This window comes from Rhinolophus hipposideros (genome assembly GCF_964194185.1).
Source record: "Rhinolophus hipposideros genome assembly, chromosome: 22".
Lineage (NCBI taxonomy): Eukaryota > Metazoa > Chordata > Mammalia > Chiroptera > Rhinolophidae > Rhinolophus > Rhinolophus hipposideros.
Window position 1 is genome coordinate 18,877,944 of NC_138068.1, and position 18,992 is coordinate 18,896,935.

Here is an 18,992-nt window from a genome sequence, read left to right on the forward strand (position 1 = left end):
GAGGCGGTAACGTGGCTACTTCTGGGCGGATCAAGATTTGGACGCGGGGGCGGGGCTGGCAGAGCGGCGAACACCGGTTTACGCATGCGCCGTGAGGGAGGCAGCCCCTCTGCGCGCGCGTGCGCGGGCCTGGGAGGCCGCCGGCCGCACATGCGCCTTTAGTTGGCGGGAGTTTCGGAAGTGGAGGCGGTGACGCGGGGTGTGGTCCGCCGACCTGGAAGGAGAGGCTCAGCGGCGCCGGGCGTCCGCAGGTAACCGGTGGCCGCGGAGAGTGGCCTGCGGCCTTTTATTTCAGGGACGGAGGCTGCGGGCTGGACAGGCGCCGCTCTGAGGTCAGGAAGTCGCATACTGTCCCCCGACACGGCCCCACTCACCCCCGCAGCAGCAGCCTCTTGGGCGTCGGACCTCGGCCCAGCCCCCACCCGTGGTCGCACCCCCGATGGCGGGCGTTGGGGGTGCCCGGGGGCTCTGCCTCTTCCTCTGGGTGATCGGAAACCCGAGGGCCGGCCGCGTCGCTCTGCAGAGCCGGCGGTCGGGACTCCTGAACGGTGGTTGGAGGGCTGGCGTGGGTCACAGGCCGTTGTGCGAGTTCCTCCTCTGTCCCCGACTCGCTACCTAACGAGCTTCCGCCAGGCTTTTGCCCTCTGAACGTCGGTTCCCCTCCCTGCAAGAAGGGATGAATGGTAGTCCTTACGGAGCTGTGGAAAGGATTAATTGGGATGATGAGCTAATGGTGCACATAAAGCGCTTACATACAACACAGGTCTTGGCATGTAACGCGCGCTTAACAAGCAGCTTAACAAGTGGCAGTTGTTGCTGTTACTATCTAGGCTTGCATCTGATACGGTTATAACTGTGGAGAGTGAGATCCTTGACCTACTCGTTCTTGTTCGGTTATCTTTGCCATGTTGTTCCTCCACGTCTAGTCATTTCTCTTTCCTAAGCATCCCCCCATGCAGATGTCTCCTGGGAGGCAGGAGTAAGCATGGCAGATGTAAAAATGCCTCAGTCAGGTCCCTGCCCTCTTCCAGTCTGTCGTGGGGGACAGGCACGAAGAATACACATATAACCTGGCTGGGGAGACAAACATGTAAACAGACTTTACAGCCAGTGCTAGGAGACCAAAGGGTGGAACAACCAACGCTGCCAAAGAAGGGGTGTGACAGCCTCACCTTTGAGCTAGGTCGGGGAGGATGAGTAAGTTTTACAGGCCATGTGTGCAAAGATTCAGACGTGGTACAGGGAACATAAGTGGCAGCAGGCGAGAGCAGTAATGGCGAAATTGGGACTAGCTTATGAAAAGTTGAATACGCTGGGAAAATCTTTGCTGCTGTCTGAAGAATGGCTAGAGGAGCAGTACTGGATATAGGAAAACTAGCGGAGAGGCGGTAGATGATTGGGGGAAGAAGGAGGAAGATGGCAGGTAAATAATGAGACACATTAAACTAGGAACTTGAAATGGTTCAGAGGCAAACGTATAGGTACAGACAACAGAACGGTGGTTACCAGAGAGGGGGCTGGAGGGAAGACGAAGAGGGTAAAGGGCATCAAATATATGGTGATGGGAGGAGCCTAGACTTTAGATGGGGAGCACACAATGGAGTATACAGATGTCGTATTATACAATTGTACACCTGAAATTTATATAATGTTATTAACCAAGGTTACTTCAATAAACTAAAGAGATTTCGAGTGTTGGAGGTAGAATGGACAGAATTTTGGTTCTGGATAGTTAATAAAAAGTAAAGGATGATGTGATTTTTCTAGTTTGGAAGACCATGTACATCATAACGCCATCAACTGAATTAGGGAGTTAAACACAAAATAATTGGGAAATAGGGTATGTGTTAAAGAAGATATGAGTATTTCTAGTGATAAGTTCTGTAGAAATTCAGAAGAGGAGGTGATGAAACCAGCTGATGGTCTGTGGAGTGAGGTGGCATTGGGCTGGGCCTTGTCGGGTAGGTAAATTTCATGGGGCAGAGATGGGCAGTTCACAGAGGGTGGAAAGCAAAAGGCCTGTTCTAGGGTAGTAAAGCCCCAGTGAGACTGGGGCTAAAATGTGGAGAACAGATCACCTTATTTTCCTATTTTCAGGATTCTCCATCCAGGATGACTTCAGAAACTAGATCAGAGACTGTAGAAGGTGAGTATTATAGTGAAATTCAGTACTTCTTGTCCTGGGTTCCGGTTTCTCAGCTGTACCCAAATGCTTTCGTAGCTCTTGGTGGTGTTGGAATTACATATTCACATATTCTCACAGGTGCTCCCTGAGTGTTTCCATGATCTGGGCTATCCATTTTCTTTTTCCATCTTTTTGCACAGATACTTAATTGTGGTGGCTTTGATTTTGTATTTTGACTTTTTTTTATGACAAGTGCTAGAAGAGGAACCAGGGACATCTAAGACTCATGATCATCAATTGGAATTAGATCTCAACCCTGTAAAAGTGTGTTATAAAGCATCTGCTTCCCTGGAAATGATTCAAGGCGTTTTGAAGGAGAAAATTCACCTTGGCTCTAGCCCTAAAAAAGAGGGAAGCTGTGATCTCAGCCACCAGGAAGGACTTCAGTCCACGTCTTTTCATTTGTCCCCCCAAGAACAGTCTGCCCATCATCGAGACAGGAGGCAATCCTGGCGGCGAGCAAGTATGAAAGAAATGAATCGGCGGAAGTCACTGCCTCCATTTCATCAGGGCATCACAGGTGGGGTGCTGTGTACATAAAACAGTGGATTTGCAGCTCAAATAAGAGGCAGTGAGGTATGGCAGAAAGCATAGTTGGACAGACTTGACTTTGCTACTTAATAGTTATGTGACTAAGTAAATCACATCACATATCTGAGCCTCAATTTGCTCATCTGTAAGAGGGACATTCTGAGATTATAAGTACTATGTCAAACACCTACTAAGTGTTTACTATTGTTATTTATGTCATATTATGAGCTTCCCATTGTAATCTACACCGTGAACAAAAATTCTCATTTACAATTGTTCAATGCTCACCTCCGCTAGGATGAGAAGCATTAAAGATTTCTTCCTGTGGCTTTTTTGCCTCATATCCCAAAGGGGAACAGAAGGTAAAAGGGTTGGTACCTGATTTTAGGCTTTATAACTGAAAATATCTCAGAGGGAAGATGCACATAAAAATATCTAAAGTGAAAACCAAGTTTTTCAACATGCCGTATTTGAATGATTTTGTGTAAGTTTACAATAATAATTACATCTCAGTATGCATTGAAGTACAGGATTTAATTTGGAAAGTCTAGCATGCTTCAGGCAAAACGTACTAGCTATGTGACCTAAAGCAGGTTACTTAACCTCCTTTGCCTTATGGTCCTCATCAGTAAATGAGATGGAATCATACCTGTTTTAGAGGGTTGTGTGAGGATTAGATGGACTGATATGTAACACAGTACTTGGCACAGAGTAAGTGAATTAGATGAATTGATGTGTAACACAGTACTTGGCACAGAATAAGTAAATAGCTCAAATGTTAAGCTATTGTGATTATTTTTTTTTTTTAATGTGAAATTGTTGGGGGTTTTTTCTTTTTCTTTTTTCTTTTTTTTTTTAATTGGGGAAGGGGAACAGGACTTTATTAGGGAACAGTGTGTACTTCCAGGACGTTTTTCCAAGTCAAGTTGTTGTCCTTTCAATCTTAGTTGTGGAGGGCACAGCTCAGCTCCAGGTCTGTTGCTAGTTGCAGGGGGCGCAGCCCACCATTCCTTGCGGGAGTCAAACTGGCAACCTTGTGGTTGAGAGGACGTGCTCCAACCAACAGAGCCATCTGGGAGCTCAGTGGCAGCTCAGCTCAAGGTGCCGTGTTCAATCTTAGTTGCAGGGTGCGGAGGCTACCATCGAGGAATTGAACTGGCAACCTTGTGGTTGAGAGCCCACTGGCCCATGTGGGAATCGAACCGGCAGCCTTCGGAGTTAGGAGCATGGAGCTCTAACCGCCTGAGCCACCGGGGCCGGTCCCGGTCCCTATTGTGATTATTTTAAAGATGTTACCTCACTTCCAGATTGCCTGATATCTAACAGGAAATCCGAGTAAAAACAGCCATTTAGCATAGCAGAAAATTGCTGCCACAATTATGCTCATGCACTTTACTCCATAGGAGTGCCAAGAAAACATCAGCAGGTCCCTAAGATTACTCCCACCTTCATCTCTATTCCAGAGCACGTGGACCTAAAATTCTGTATAACAGAAATCACTGAAGTACTAAGATTGGTTATCCCGGTTATTCTTGGCCACTCGCCAGAGTCCTTTGGTTATAGACAGAAGGTATCCTGTTTTTCTTGACTAACAGCAATGAGAAGTAATCAAGAGAGGAGACAAAAGAACTTTAAAAACACAAGCAGCTGAAGCTAGAGGACCAAAAAACATGTATCGCTCAAATTCTCAAAGCAAACTTCCTTTGCTGAATAATAATTGATGTTTTTCAATGGAGGTAATTGAAAAACCAGTATCTACATCTTGTGGTTTTTTGAAAATTCAGTGGCATAATTATGTAAAATGCCCATCCAACTCAGGCTGACTCACTGAGTGACCTGGGGCAAGTTGCCTATTACCCAGGCTTTGTGCCTCAGTGTCGTCATCTATAAGATGGAATTGATGAGATACTTGCCTCAAGTTTTCATGAGGTGTGTATAGCATTTAATAAAAAGCCTTTTACATAGCAAGTGTTCAACAAATCACTATTAATGTTATTGTTAGGTCATTATAGAAAGACAGCATGGGTAGTGCTGGGGAAAACACAGGTTTTGATGACAGACTTGGGATTGAAATCTTGCTTCACCAATTTCAGGCCTCTGACAAATCATCTCCCCTCTGAGCTTCAGTTTCCCTATTTGTAAAATGCAGGTCGTAGTTTATAAGAGGTCTTTTAAGACAATAAGAGCACTGCAGGGCACGTCATCAAAATGCACAAATGTTCCCATTCAAATGTTCTTTGAATGGTGACTATGAAACATACAAAACAGTTAAATTATTTGTGTCTTGTTGAACAAGACAAGACTTGAATGTAATACATAAAAGGTTCTTACAACTTTAAGATAGGATGTGCAAATCTGTAAATTGCATTCCTTGGTGATCCTTACAAAATCCGAAGTGAGTATATATGAATTCTCCCTTTAGTTAGAAAAGGATGCTTGGGCATTCTTGCTGTTAAGTTGGACTGCATCAAGAGTGAGGAAAATTTTCGTGTTTCTTTTTTTTTTTTTTAACTTTGCTAACTAAGAATCCAGCTCCTTAAATATGATAATATTTTATGTTAGAAATAAGCAGAACCATCAGCGTCAACTTAGCGGAAAGCAAACGGCTTGGCACTCTCCTGCTTTCCAGTTTCCAGGTGAGATTCTTGGGATTGGGAAATGCTCTTTTTTTTTTCAAGCTGTTACTGTGATAGTCCGGAGGAGAGATCAGTGCTGTGTGATGCATCTGTTAAAATGAAAAGATGTTTCTCCAAGACAAACGAGAAAGAAAAACTCATAGACACAGACAATAATTTAGTGGTTACCAGAGGGTAAGGGGGTGGGGGGTGATGAGGGTAAGGGGGATCAAATATATGGTGATGGAAGGAGAACTGACTCTGGGTGGTGAACACACAATGGGATTTATAGATGATGTAATACAGAATTGTACACCTGAAAGCTATGTAATTTCACTGAAAATTGTCACCCCAATAAATTAAAAAAAAAAAAAAGATGTTTCTCTCTAGTTGGGATTAATTTAAAAGCCAGATTTAATCCTAGCTGCTGATTTTGCTCTGGACTAGGCTCTCTATCAGTCCCATTGGTGCTGCTATGGCTAACTGAGTAACTGAGCGATTTCCCTAATCTAATATCTGTTGCCAATTGACAGCAAATGTTGGGAATTTAAAGAGGGTGGAGTTCAAAATCTAAGTTAAAGCAGACATTTGAGTTCTAACATACTATGTTGGTATTATATGACTAACTGGTGATTACTTGAATTTAGATAAGCAAGTCATTTGTGTGAATTAAATGACCTTTCCTTTTTTTTCAGAACCCAAAATTAAAATGTATATAGTCTTACCAACAAAGAGTTTTTTTCCTAATCTATTTATTTGTTCGTATGAAAAAATCTTAGGTACAAAAATTAAATTGTGTTTACTTTCACATTTATTAAACATAAAACTACATGAACTTCATTGGGACTGGCCTAGAAAATTTTGGTTGTTGTACTGAAATGCTTTTCTTTTTTCAGTTCTCTGTTCAGAAACTTGAACCTTTCCTACGGGGCACTGAGGGCTTCAATCTTGAAAGTTTTAGAGCCCAAGGTAAGTTGCTAAGAATAGACAACTTACCTTTCAGCTTTACCTTCTGTTAAAGTTAGTTGAAAAACCCCCGCTTGCAGGATCCCCATTTACAGGAGCTGCTTACATCACAAAACCAACCCTCCCTCTTTTTTTGGAATTGCATTTAAAAAATAATATATGCTAATTAAGAAGGTATAAAAGTGAAAAGTAAGCCTGCCTCCCATCCTCAGCCTCAGTCTCAGCTCTTTTCTAGAGGCCACCATAGCCACCAGCTTCTTATGTAAATTCCGAGATACTACATTTGCAAATTTTTTTATACATTAAAATGAAATAATACTCTCTGCACTGTTCTTTACCTTGCCTTTTTTTTTTTCATCCTAATGATCTATCTTGCAGATATTGCATATCGCTTAATGGCTTTTAGGGTTTTCATTCTTTTGCTATTACAATGAATAGGGTAATGAATACCTTTTCACACAAGCTTTTCGGCACATATGCAAGTAAAAATAAGATATTACTAACAGTTGTCACCCCAGTAAACTTCAATTTAAAAAAAAATAAGATAAATTTCTAGAATTGGAATTAAATAGGTCAAATGAAATGGTAAGAAATACCAGATTGCTTTCCAAAAACATTGTGTCATTTTATTGTCTCACCAGCATTATATGCAAGTACCTGTTTTCTCACATTCACCAACACAGGTTTATGAAACAATTCAGATTTTTTACTATTTTATAGGTGATAAAAGTATTTTGTAGTTTTAATCTGTTTCTTTCGAAGCATTTTTCATAGTTTTTAGAACCATGTTTCATTTTCTGTTTGTATCCTTTGTTCATTTTGAAAATTGGCAATTTTGCTCTTTTATATTGATTTTGTAGGACTCGATACAGTAAGAAAATTATGTTTATGACATGAGTTACAAATATTCTTTCCCAGGAATCAATTTTCAGCTTTCTGGGAAGTAGCTAGTCTTACAGTGTAACTACACAATTATCCAGGGTCAGAATACTTGATGTTACCAACTTAAAAGATCTAGAAAATATAATACATGAACTCAGACTTACTTGTTAAAATTATTTATCTCATAATTGGGTCATCACTGTAATTAGAGTAAATGTGTCAAGGTTATCTTGATAACTATGTAACATATCCTTTCCCCTCTGCATTCTTCACCTGAATGTAATTATGGACTCTTCCAGATATAAGCAGAGAACTGGTTTTACTTTATGCCCATAATTCTTTATTTGCCTTCAACATTTTTCATTACACTCTTGCCTGTTGCTTGACTTCTGTAATATATTTCTTTTCAGTGCCAGCAGTTCAAATCTCTTGAAAAGAATGAAATGTCAGTGCAGATAAGCCTTTTTACATGCTTTTTCACCAGTCAGGTGTAAAAAACACTATCAATAAATGTCATGGAGGACTTGTCTTCCATTTTATCTATACTTAACCAAAGGAAAAAGATGAAATCTTTCTTCATATTTATACCACTTTTTTGAATGAGTGAGAGAGCCACCTTAAGTTTGTTATATCTTTGTCAGCAGCTTGCTGTGAAAATTTATGTCTCTTTATAACATGTAATTTTATTTTCTCTAGCATCTTCTCTTTCTGAAGAATTAAAACTTTTTGCAGACAAACTGGAAAGTGATGGAACTCTACAGAAATGTTTTGAAGATTCACAAGGGTAAGTTCAGTACCCCTTCTGTCCTAAATTATTGAATTTAAACTTTTTATTATACTTTGTCAGTTGTTCATTCATTCATCAAACATTAATCCAGCATCTTCCATATATCAGGCTTTTCTAGGTGCTGGATATAGCGATAACTAAGTCAAACAAGGTCTCTCTTACACATTTTAATAGGAGAGACTAACACATAGAAAATAATGACTGAAGACAGTGGTAATAAGAAGTCAATTAATAATGATACTGACTTCGGGGGGTAGGTTAGTAGGGTTCAGAGAAGACATCTACTGAATTGACCTTTGGACTGAGACTTATATAAGACCTGAACGGTGAGAAGGAACCAGCCATGGGAAGATGAAAGGAAAAGCATTCTTTAGATCTTTGCTAGCCATGCAAGTTGGAGATAAACTTAGGTTCTTCAGCTGTTGACAAGCAAGATTATTAGGAGAAATTTAGAAATCCCACCCTTAAACTTGCAGTTCTTCTACAGAGGTGGATGGAGCCTGACCCTCTACTCCTCCTCTGCAGCAAATCATTTCACTAGAGCTTACATCATGAACGTTTTAGTTTTGACTTTTGTAAAAGTCTGCTTTTCTACAGATCCTTAGAATTGACATTGTTATTCAGGAATTGAAAAATATTTTGGCTCAACATAGCATGTCTTTTAATGCAGTGCATTTAAGCCACTGGCTGCAGCATCTCAGCCAGCAGTGATAGAGGCTTTGTGTCACAGGCCTTGATAGAAAAACATAAACGGTGGCACAGCTAATTTGTCTTTGCCAGGTAGAGTATTAAGTACATCTGCAAAATTTTGGCATTTCAGTGCCTGCTTCTTTTCCATTAGGATAATCACCCAACTGAGCTGAGCCATTGGTGTAAGTAAAACATAATCCCTGTCCAGCGATAGCTTCCATTTAAATGAGAAGACAAAATAGTCATGAAAAAGTATTGTTGGGCTTTAAAAGATGTTAGAGTTTCAGGGGGTGGCCGGTTAGCTCAGTTGGTTAGAGTGCAGTGCTCTTACAATAAGGTTGCTGGTTCGATCCCCACATGAGCCACTATGAGCTGTGCCCTCCACAACTATATTAAAAAAACTACTTGACTTGGAGCTGATGGGTCCTGGAAAAACACACTTAAAATAAATAAAACTAAAAAAAAACAATAATAATAATTTTAAAAAAGATGTTAAGGTTTTTGATTAGTGGGACGGGAGGAGGCTAAAAACTTATGTGACCAAAAATTTGGAGATTGAAAACCCCAGATATTTTGGGTCAGGATGAGTGGGATTATATGGGATAAAACAGATAAAAGATAACAGTAGGAATCAAAGTTAATGAATTGGATGGAGCAGGAACACAGTGTTCTTAAGTGCCAAGTTAAGGAGTTTTGACTTTTCTTCTGAATGCAGTAGGTCACATCGTTTTTAAGCAAGAAAAAAAATTAAAAGGATATTTTAAGAAAGGCTAATCTAGACATGTGTGAATTGGAATTAATGAGAGAAATAAAAGATAAAGAGACATAGTGCAAAAGTGAGATAGACTCCAAGAATAAATATTTGTTGAAAAATAAATTCTAAACATGTTTTATTGCAATTAAAATTATATAAGTTGTCATGTTAAAAGCAAGTGCTCTTGGGGCGGCTGGATGGCTCAGCTGGTTAGAGCGCGAGCTCTGAACAACAGGGTTGCCAGTTCGATTCCCACATGGGCCAGTGAGCTGTGACCTCCACAACAAGAATTAAGAAAACGAACTGCCACTGAGCTGCCGGAGGGGTGGCCGGATGGCTCAGTTGGTTGGAATGCGAGCTCTTAACAATAAGGTTGCCAGTTCAATTCCTGCATGGGATGGTGGGCTTCACCCCCTGCAACTAAGATTGAAGTACAATGACTTGGAGCTGATGGGCCCTGGAGGAACATGCTGTTCCCCAATATTCCCCAATTTAAAAAAAAAAGTGCTCTTGAAAAATGTGTGTTAACCTTGTAATCCTGTCTGATTTCCAGAAAAGCATCAGATTTGTCTCTGGAAACATCAGTGGCTGAGATGAAGGAATATATAACAAAGTAAGTGAAAATGAGTGAACCTTTGTTGGAAAATCTAAATTCGCCTGGGGGAAAAATAGCTGAGAAAATAAATAATAAACAATCTCTTCTGAGTGTTAACACTATTGTACCAATACTGGAAGTTAGAAAGTTGTGTATTGGGATTTTATGGGCTGTACTCATGGCCAATTTCATAGAATGGAGTCCAGGGAATAAAGATGTTAATTTGATTTTAAGAACTCAAGTTTGATTAAATTAGTATCCTCTGAAGTGAGTCACGATTTCTAATCCTTTAATAACCTTTTTATTCACATTTTAGAACCAGAATAGGCTCCTAATGTCCTTATTGTTGTCGTGAGTGGTTCAGAATGAGGTAAACAAAAATTAACTGAATTTTTTTTTCTGATTCTATAGATTTTCTTTAGAACGTCAGGCTTGGGATCAGCTCTTGCTGCGCTACCAGAAGGAGGCTGAAGAGATCACATCCAGGTTAGATCAGAAGTTATCTTTTTACCTTGCGGAATTTGATTTGAATTGATTTTAGTTTTGTTAGCACAAATTGAATGATAAATCTTTTTTCACAGGCCAATCAACTCATCAAAGCTCTGCAAAATGTATATTAGCACTCTCTGACTTTGCATGGAGAGTTGGAAAAAGGAAGGGAGAGTTGGTGTCAGTATTTTCAAAGAACAGAATTGCCTCTTCTGTGTCTTTGGCTGCTGTTCACATCCTGGGGGAGACAGGGACATCTCTGCCCTCTACCTGGCAGCCTGGCGCTGGGCCACAAACAAGAGTCAGAGGACTTTAGTGAGCACCTGGCCTTTGAGCTGCAAGTGTGGGAGCCCTGGTCAGGGTGTTCGTGGAGATGCAAAGACATGAAAGGGGGTGATGGAAGAGGCTGTACAGGAGAGAGGAGCTTTGGGTCTTTCAGGCTTAAGAAAGTGGGAAAGTGCTAGGTTTTTATTTAGTTGGCTATTTAAGCCAGTGATTTTTAAGCTTTTTTTCCGAACAGAATCTTAACTAGAAACCCAACTATCAAATGTTAGCCAAAACCCTAATTGCAGAAGTGGCCCCTTAGTAGAAGAGTGCTTTGAGAAACATGGTTTGAAAAACTTCCCCAATCCAGGCATTGGTGGTTATCAGTTACTTTATTCACCCCTTACATGTTGTGTTTATGAAGATAATGTATAAGATGGCAGTTTCAATAAAAACTTTTGATGTGACATAGCTTATTGGTTAAGAGGAATGCTTTTGGAAGCGGACTATTTCTGTTCAAATCCCAATCACTGCTTCATTCTGTGTGTGATCTTGGGCAAGCCCCTTAATCTCTAAACCTGAAGTTCCTCATTTGAAAATGGAGATAATATTAATACCTACCTCAGTGGATTGTTGTGAGTATTCAATGAGGTTAAATGGAAAGTGCTTAGCAGTGTCTAGCATCCAGTAAGTTGTAGTTATTAAAGAGTTATCATCAGTTTTCTTAAAGTCTCCTTCATATTCAGATTTTTAGAAATTTAAAGTGGCCCAGCATTTTTTTTTTTTTTTGGTGAGACATAGTAGACATTGACTTCAGGATAGCAAGCTTAGGCTTTATGCCAATGATAATCCCTTTTTGTAAGTGGACGTCGCTATTAGGTGGAGTCAACTGACATGAAGCTTCTAACATTTCCTGGAGTCCAACATTAATGGATCATTGTTTCAGACCCCCTTGTTATTAAGAGAGCCTGTACCTATAGTGGGGTGTAAGAATATTGGTTCAAGTTTTTCCCCTAGGTAATCTTTCATATCTTCTCCAGAAAATGATTATAACGTTCCTTGAAAGCTTTTTTTTTTTTAATTTGTTTTTAGAGGATCAACTGAAACCAAAATTACTGAAATGGAGGTGGAACCTACAGCATATGTTGGGTCTTCCCAGAGCGAAGTCCTTAATACAAAGCCTGACTACCAGAAAATATTACAGAACCAGAACAAAGTCTTTGATTACATGGAGTTGATGGTGAGTTGGCTCATGTTTGTGTTTGGTTGAGTTATCCAATTTTGTTACTTTGTTGTCCTCGGAAATGAAAAGACCTGGAGAATGTGTGTAATGAGATAAGTAGATTTAACTCCACCCTGGTGAAACATGGAAAGACAAATAAACAAATAAATATATGGTGATAAGTACAAATAAACAAGGGTAAGGAAGAGTGTACAGGGATGGCAACAGGTTGCTACATAAAGCAGTTGTTGTAGGTCCCTCTAAGGTGCCATTTTAACAGAGACTAGGAAAAAATGAGGAAGTGAGCCATGAGGACATTTTGGAGAATAGTATTGTATCATTCCAAATATTAACAGGAAGCAATTGATTAAAGGTGATCAAGGAGAGTTTATTCATAAAGGGGCAATGTATAAAGTATGGGTATTGGGAAACCACAAGGGTTAGTGAAGTCACCTGGGGCTTAGAGGCAGCTAAGCTCTGACTGCCCTTAGGCCTGAAAGGAGGAGGGCAGGAACAGTTACTGTGGCAACTGAGAGGAGAAAGTCACATGATGGGCAGCTTTCAGAGAGCCGTGACCTTCAGTTGAGAGACACAGCTAACTCAAGATCATCCTTACCGGAGCAGGCCTGGATAAAAATACCCTGACCTCATTCAGCTTCCTCCCATTGGGCTTCCTCTTGTCCAGAACCCACCCGGAAGCCATGGGACACGGGATCCTGTTAGAGGTTATCCAGATTAGCCTTCTGGAGCATAGAGCAACATGGAGGAGTGGAGGAGCAAGCAGAAAATGCCTGGCATAAGCCTTCCAGGTTTAAAGAATAGCAAAAGCAAAGCTCCCCAGCAGGAGCTCGCCTAGTGTGTTTGAGGGACATCAAAGAAGCCAGGACCTTCTCGCTCACAGCTGTCTGTCATCTCCAGATGGAAGAACTGCAAGGATCAGTGAGGCAGCTGCATGCCTTTATGGACGAAAGTACCCAGTGTCTCCACAAGGTGTCAGTACAGCTCGGTAAGTGGGTCTTTTGAGGGGACCGGAGCATAGCCTCTCTAATACAAACTGCCCTTAAAAGCACATGGTTTCAGAGGAAGGCGCCTCAAGTGATCTCCCGCCCTCCCCCACCCCATAACTACCATGTGCACTTTTTTGCCCAAATTTATGAGGGAAAAATAAGGGTGCACATTATCTGAGGTCTGACAATTGGTTTATACTTTACTTGCTCTTGTTTTACTAATAGGTTAACACCACATATTTTTAGTATATGTGCTGCCGAAGCGAGCACAACACCACATATTTTTAAATGTGAAAATTCTGTTAGGAAAAATCTCTCTATTGTGATTTGATTCAAGGAAAGCATAGGCACATTTCTCTTGTTTCCTGAATGATCCAAATTAGATGATTAGACATAAAGGGTCCTTACATAAGAGATCTGACAATTAAGTTCGCGAACTCATCCTAGAAAAAGGGCTACATACCTCATTGCTGAATATCACTATGGTCACCTTTGAAGTACTCCCCTTGGGAAGCTGTGCACTGATGCCAGTGCCTAGTCCACCCTTCAAAGCAATTTTGGAACTCTTTTTCTGGAATGGCCATCAGAGCTGCCGTCATATTACCCTTGATGTCCTGAATGTCATCAAAATGTCTTCCTTTCAGAAAGAAGTCACTGGGGGCCAGATCAGGTGAGCAGGGAGGGTGTTCCAATACAGTTATTTGTTCACTGGCTAAAAACTCCCTCACAGACAGTGCTGTGTGAGCTGGTGCATTGTCGTGATGCAAGAGCCATGAATTGTTGGTGAAAAATTCCAGTTGTCTAACTTTTTCACTCAGCCTTTTCAGCGCCTTCAGATAGTAAACTTGGTTAACTGTCTAGTTGGTACAAATTCATAATGAATAATCCCTCTGATATCAAAAAAGGTTAGCAAAATCATTGCAACAAGTTCGTGAACTTAGTTTCAAATCTCGTACATGGGTAGTACTAATTCTGTATCTATATAAATGTTTTTAATTATTTATGCTTATGATATAAAAGTTTAACTCTAGAAATCAATAACGATATCCATATGCAAAATAATACCCTGGAATATGATAATCGGTTTTGTTGAACTTGCATCGACAAAGAGTTCTTGGCTTTCTATGATGTGTAAATACCACAAATTTGTCACCGGTGCATAAAATTCCTTGTATCTGTTCTTGTGTTTTGTAATTATTTGTTACATAAAATTTCTTGTACCATATATGGTAAAATAAAAAAAAGATAAATGCTAAAATTCTTTTATAATACCAAAAACAAGTACCTAAATGTAAACAAATAAAACTCTGAGGGTGGCCAGTTAGCTCAGTTGGTTAGTGTGTGGTGCTGGTAGTACCAAGGTTGCTGGTTCGATCCCCGCATGGGCCACTGTGAGCTGCACCCTTCTTAAAAAAAAACAAAAACAACAATAAAAACAAGTTTGAATTAAAAAATTGAAATGAAAGATTTTTTTTCCTCTGAAAGTTTGGACCAAAAACATGGTGTGCGAGTTAGATATGGAAGCGCATTATACACGGCAAATTACGGTACTCAAAGCTGGAAAATTCCAGATGTAAATTCCCCAGAAGCACAGTAGACTAAGAATTAAATCCCCACAAACCATCTTCTTTTAGTAAATCCAAGACTAAATACCCATTGCCTTTTTTCCCCTTCTTCATTCTTCAGGAATCCACTGAGTGACGCTGAGGGTACCTCTCCATAGCTTTTTTTGACCTACCCCAGCCCTAAATTATTGCTATATGTACCTTCATTTTCTTACTTATCACTTGGTATTGTGGTTGTAGTTGCAGCTGGCTTTCCTATCAGTCTGTCATCTCCTTTAGGACAGAGACTCTTAATTGTCATTGTAATGCCCTTTAGTGTCTGGCACAATGTCTATACATTAAGTTTTCGATAAATGTTATTTGCATTCAATTGAAATTTATTTTTTGGCTCCTCTCTTCTGCAGGAAAGAGAAGCACGCAACAATTAGTTCCCTCACCAGCTCGAAAACTACTCAAGCTTCAGCTACAAAAACAGCCTACTGCACATTGCTCTAAATCTTGTCAGTGACCTTATGCAGCTTTGGGGCCACAAGGTGCTCTAGGGGAGAAAAACGGGAAGGGTGTTACAGCACGTGGCGACTCTGTGGCAAGCTGAGCTGTTGATACCTGCCCTGTTGTCTTTGAGGATAACTGGCTGACTGCAGAGCACTTCTATTTTTTCATAAAAGTGACAACATTGATGCATCCCAAAGAATGTTGTATAGACACTTTTTCCCCACATACTTTAAATTTCTGTTTTGGAATGACCTTCAGAACTAGTGGCCTATTCTTTTAATATCCTTTGCGATCAGAAGTCTTCATCTTGTGTAGATGTTTTTCAAGTTTTGACACATCCAAAGTCATTCAGCATCAAACCCAATGAAACATTTTAGGGGTCAAGTTGAGTTCTGGTTGTAAAGAAATGAGACTAATTTTCTAGTGTGACTCCGAAGGTGGTTTTAGATAGAGAAATTGTAGGCATTATTTCCATCATGTGGATACATACAAGAACTTAATTGTCCGACAGTCGTATATCACTTCACAAGATGTCCAAATTGAAGGAAATATCACTAATACTCTGTCTTGATGCCCATGGTGTGCTTCAGCTTTTAATATTAAGTCAGCTTCCTAAATCCTAGATTCATGGCAAGAAGGGGCTAAGTATTCTTTTTCATTGTTCTCTTATTTGTTAATATTTGCATTATATAATTGTACATAATTAAAAGCTTTCCTTTGTCTTTGTGTATATTTTGAGTGTATAAAAAAATTAAAAGGTTGGGAGGGCTTAGCAAAAAATAGGATTCTTTGCCAGGATGTGGAAGTTAACAGTAGTGTAGAGATATGCCTCAGCATTAATTACTGATAAAACACCACCTAATTTATTGTTAATGTTTTTTATTCTTTGATCCTCCTAGTAGGACAAAATATTTTCATTTAACTACCTAGTCATAATCTTTTTTAATAAGACCTATAAGACCAGGTCTTATATTAATTTCTGCTCCAAAAGACGCATTAGAGCTGATTGTCCAGCTAGGTCTTATTTTCGGGGAAACATTGTAGTTATAATCTTAAGTCTTAAACTTTGGCACCAGTTAATGAGAAGTGATATCTCCTTGTTTTGACCTACATTCCTTATTGTTTCATATATTTACCGGCCTCCCTCCTATATACTAGGCACAGTTCTAGAACTGGGGAGAAAACAACCAAAACACATGGAAACTCTCACGATGCTCACGGTCTAGTGGGGACACAGGGAACAAGAAGAGACAGAAGTGACGTTTTAGTTGATTTGGGAAGGATGAGGGAGTTAAATAGGGCAAGTATTTGAGGCAAAAAGCATTTCCAAAGGGCTGAAGAGGGAGAGAATGAAGCATTCTAGAATACTGGAAAAAAAACCAAAACCTAGTAAAGCAGGATGCTGAGTGCCAGTGGAAAAGCCACTTGAGACAAAGGTAACTGAAAGTCATTAGAAGATTTAAGGGAGGGAGAGATGGGATCAGAACTTTATTTTTAAAACATCACTGTAGTTGCTGTGTGGCATATAGAAGTAAGCAAGGTATGGATGTGAGAGACCAGTTAGGCTATTGCAGTGGTCTACATGGGCAGTGATGGCTGGTACTAGGTGTTGGCAGTAGCTGAGTGGGGTGAGTGGTTCCTAGTGTCCGGAACATAGTAGGCATGTAGTTAAGAGCAGAACTCTTCCACTTGTGACTGAGGAAAAAGCTACTTAGCCGCTTATCTGTATGATTAGGAGAATGATAGGAACTATAGCACAGGGGTGCTATAAGGGTTAGATTAAATAAATTCAGAACAGCAGTATCAGTATAATGGAGGGAGTGAAAGCTTAAACAACTGGGTAGATAATAGAGCAGTTAATGAGAAAGCTAGTAATTAAATTTGGGATACCAGATGGAGAAGTCAACTAGACTGTTGGATATACTGGTGGAAAACCAGGTAGAAAAATCTGGACTAGAAATAAAATTTGGAAGCTACTAATATCTTGAGAGTCTTGAGAGTGGATAAAGACTGTCCAGAATACAGCAAGAAGGGATACGGTAGCCCCAAGGAAAGTTGGGGCTTTTAAGAGGAGTGGTTTTAATTTCCTACACTATCAAGCAGAGTAGTATCATAGAAAGAACGTAGAGTTTGAAGTGAATCTTCATCTCATCCTTAATTTCCTCATCTATAGAATGGGGATAAAGCACCTCCAAAGGTGACTACTTTCCCCCATTTTATTACACTTGCATTTTTTGTTTATAAGAATTTGTTCAAACTCAAGCATAAGAAGTGGGTGTTTGTGTCTCCAATAGCTAAACAGAATAGAGCACAGAAAAATAGTAAGTTCTAAGCATTTCATATGCATACAGACCACAACCTTATGAGATAACGTATATATATATATATATATATATATATATATATATATATATATATATGTATAATTTTTTACTTTTGGTCACAGATGAGGAATTTAAGATTGGAGAGCCTTGATAATTGAACCAAAGATGTGTAGATAGTAGGAGAGAGTGAACTACAACTAATTTGGCACTCAGTAAATGTTAATGAATAAACATAAATCATATATAATAAAAGGCTGTGCTCAGTTAGTTTTTTCTCTCCCCAAATTTGGTTCAGGAATTGGGTTTGATGAATAACAGTATTACAGAGTCACTGCCCTTGAGATGTTTGGTAATATTTGTTAAATTCTTCCTAATGTGGATAAAAAGGGTCACATACTAAACCTGACAAACACGGGGGAGGCCTGCATGGCAGGTCCTACAAACTCAGAGACAAATTAACCTCATAGGAAGGTCTGAACATACAAATTCCTAACTAAAAGCCAGGTCATGGCCGGTAGTCACATCCTTGGCCTGTGGCTTCCTTGACAAAGGTCGGTCTTTACCTTAAGTGAGCCTGTCTGTAGTCTTTTGCATCTAAGATAACATGCCCTTGGAATGTCAGAGTAATCCCTTTTTCCGGACCCCCAGGGCACAATCCACTACATCAAAGCAGGAAACTCCAGAATCCCTCATTGTTATCCCCTGACCTCTATGTACTGTAAAATGCTATTAACTATCTCGTACCCACCCTTAACCTACCACCAATGAATTTCATGTAACTCTCCTTTGATTCTAATGTATAAAATAAGTTGCAAAACCGCCATTTTCCAGAGCATTTTCTCAATTGTTGAGATTTTGCTTCCCAGCAATTGTCAGTTTTGCTCAAATAAACTCATAAGTTTTCTCTTAGGCTGGACTTTTTTTTCATCGACACTAATTTAGTTAAGAGAACATCTATACTTAATAATGTAGTATTGTTGATTTCTTTTGTGTGTGTGTGTTTGAGTAGGGTACTCTTTATTACTGTTGCCATCAATGTCCAGGCGAAATAATGTAACGACCTTAAAATTAAGATAGCCAGTTATTTTACCAACAAAATGGATTTCTTTGGGAATAGCAGAGAATTGCAATTCTGGACAAGCACACTATAGCAAAAACTAGGCAAGTCCAGCAAACAAAGGAGGGGAACATTATAGAGAAAAAAAGGAAGAAGTTAAGAGGGGTTGTTTTGAACAAAAGCCCATTGGAGGGAAAGAGTTTAGGGTGTCAAGTTTTTCATTGGCTGAGTTGCTGGGTAAGGAAGGAAATCGTCCTTCCTCCTGTTGGAATAGTAGTGTTACCAGAAAATGGGCCCTTCTCAGAGCGATGTCTCGGAGGCTTGGTTTCCACAACGGGGGTGAACTTGGCAGTGTCTGGGCTAGATTCCCAGACTGGGGGCCAAACCCGGGCCTTTGAGCAAAACTGGGGATCTTAGCCGCTCCAGCTGCTGGAGGATGGGCCCTCCTCAGCGCCGTGTCCAAGTTCCTGGCATCTCGAGCAAAGAATTGAACGAGATAGCGAGGTAAAGTAGTGAAAGAGCAGTTTATTAGAAGAAAAAGTACACTTCAAAGAGGAAGAAGCG

At 40.0% G+C, this 18,992-nt stretch overlaps 1 protein-coding gene across 1 annotated transcript; it reads left to right on the forward strand.

Moving 5' to 3' along the window:
- The first annotated feature begins 111 nt into the window (after positions 1–111).
- On the forward strand, positions 112–18,184 carry DSN1 (DSN1 component of MIS12 kinetochore complex). Its single transcript, XM_081033817.1, has 11 exons — positions 112–251; positions 2,098–2,146; positions 2,379–2,705; positions 5,279–5,352; positions 6,228–6,300; positions 7,876–7,963; positions 9,964–10,023; positions 10,417–10,491; positions 11,851–11,998; positions 12,899–12,986; positions 14,957–18,184. Exons 2-11 carry the CDS (start codon positions 2,113–2,115, stop codon positions 15,058–15,060), a joined length of 1,071 nt encoding a protein of 356 aa, XP_080889943.1. The 5' UTR covers positions 112–251; positions 2,098–2,112; the 3' UTR covers positions 15,061–18,184.
- The last annotated feature ends 808 nt before the right edge of the window (positions 18,185–18,992 follow it).

Excerpts from the sequence above, each read along its gene's own strand:
- DSN1 (XM_081033817.1), top strand. The coding sequence starts at position 2,113 with ATGACTTCAGAAACTAGATCAGAGACTGTAGAAG. Across the intron at positions 5,353-6,227 it reads TCCTGCTTTCCAGTTTCCAG|TTCTCTGTTCAGAAACTTGA; the intron begins GTGAGATTCTTG and ends TTCTTTTTTCAG. Across the intron at positions 6,301-7,875 it reads TGAAAGTTTTAGAGCCCAAG|CATCTTCTCTTTCTGAAGAA; the intron begins GTAAGTTGCTAA and ends TATTTTCTCTAG.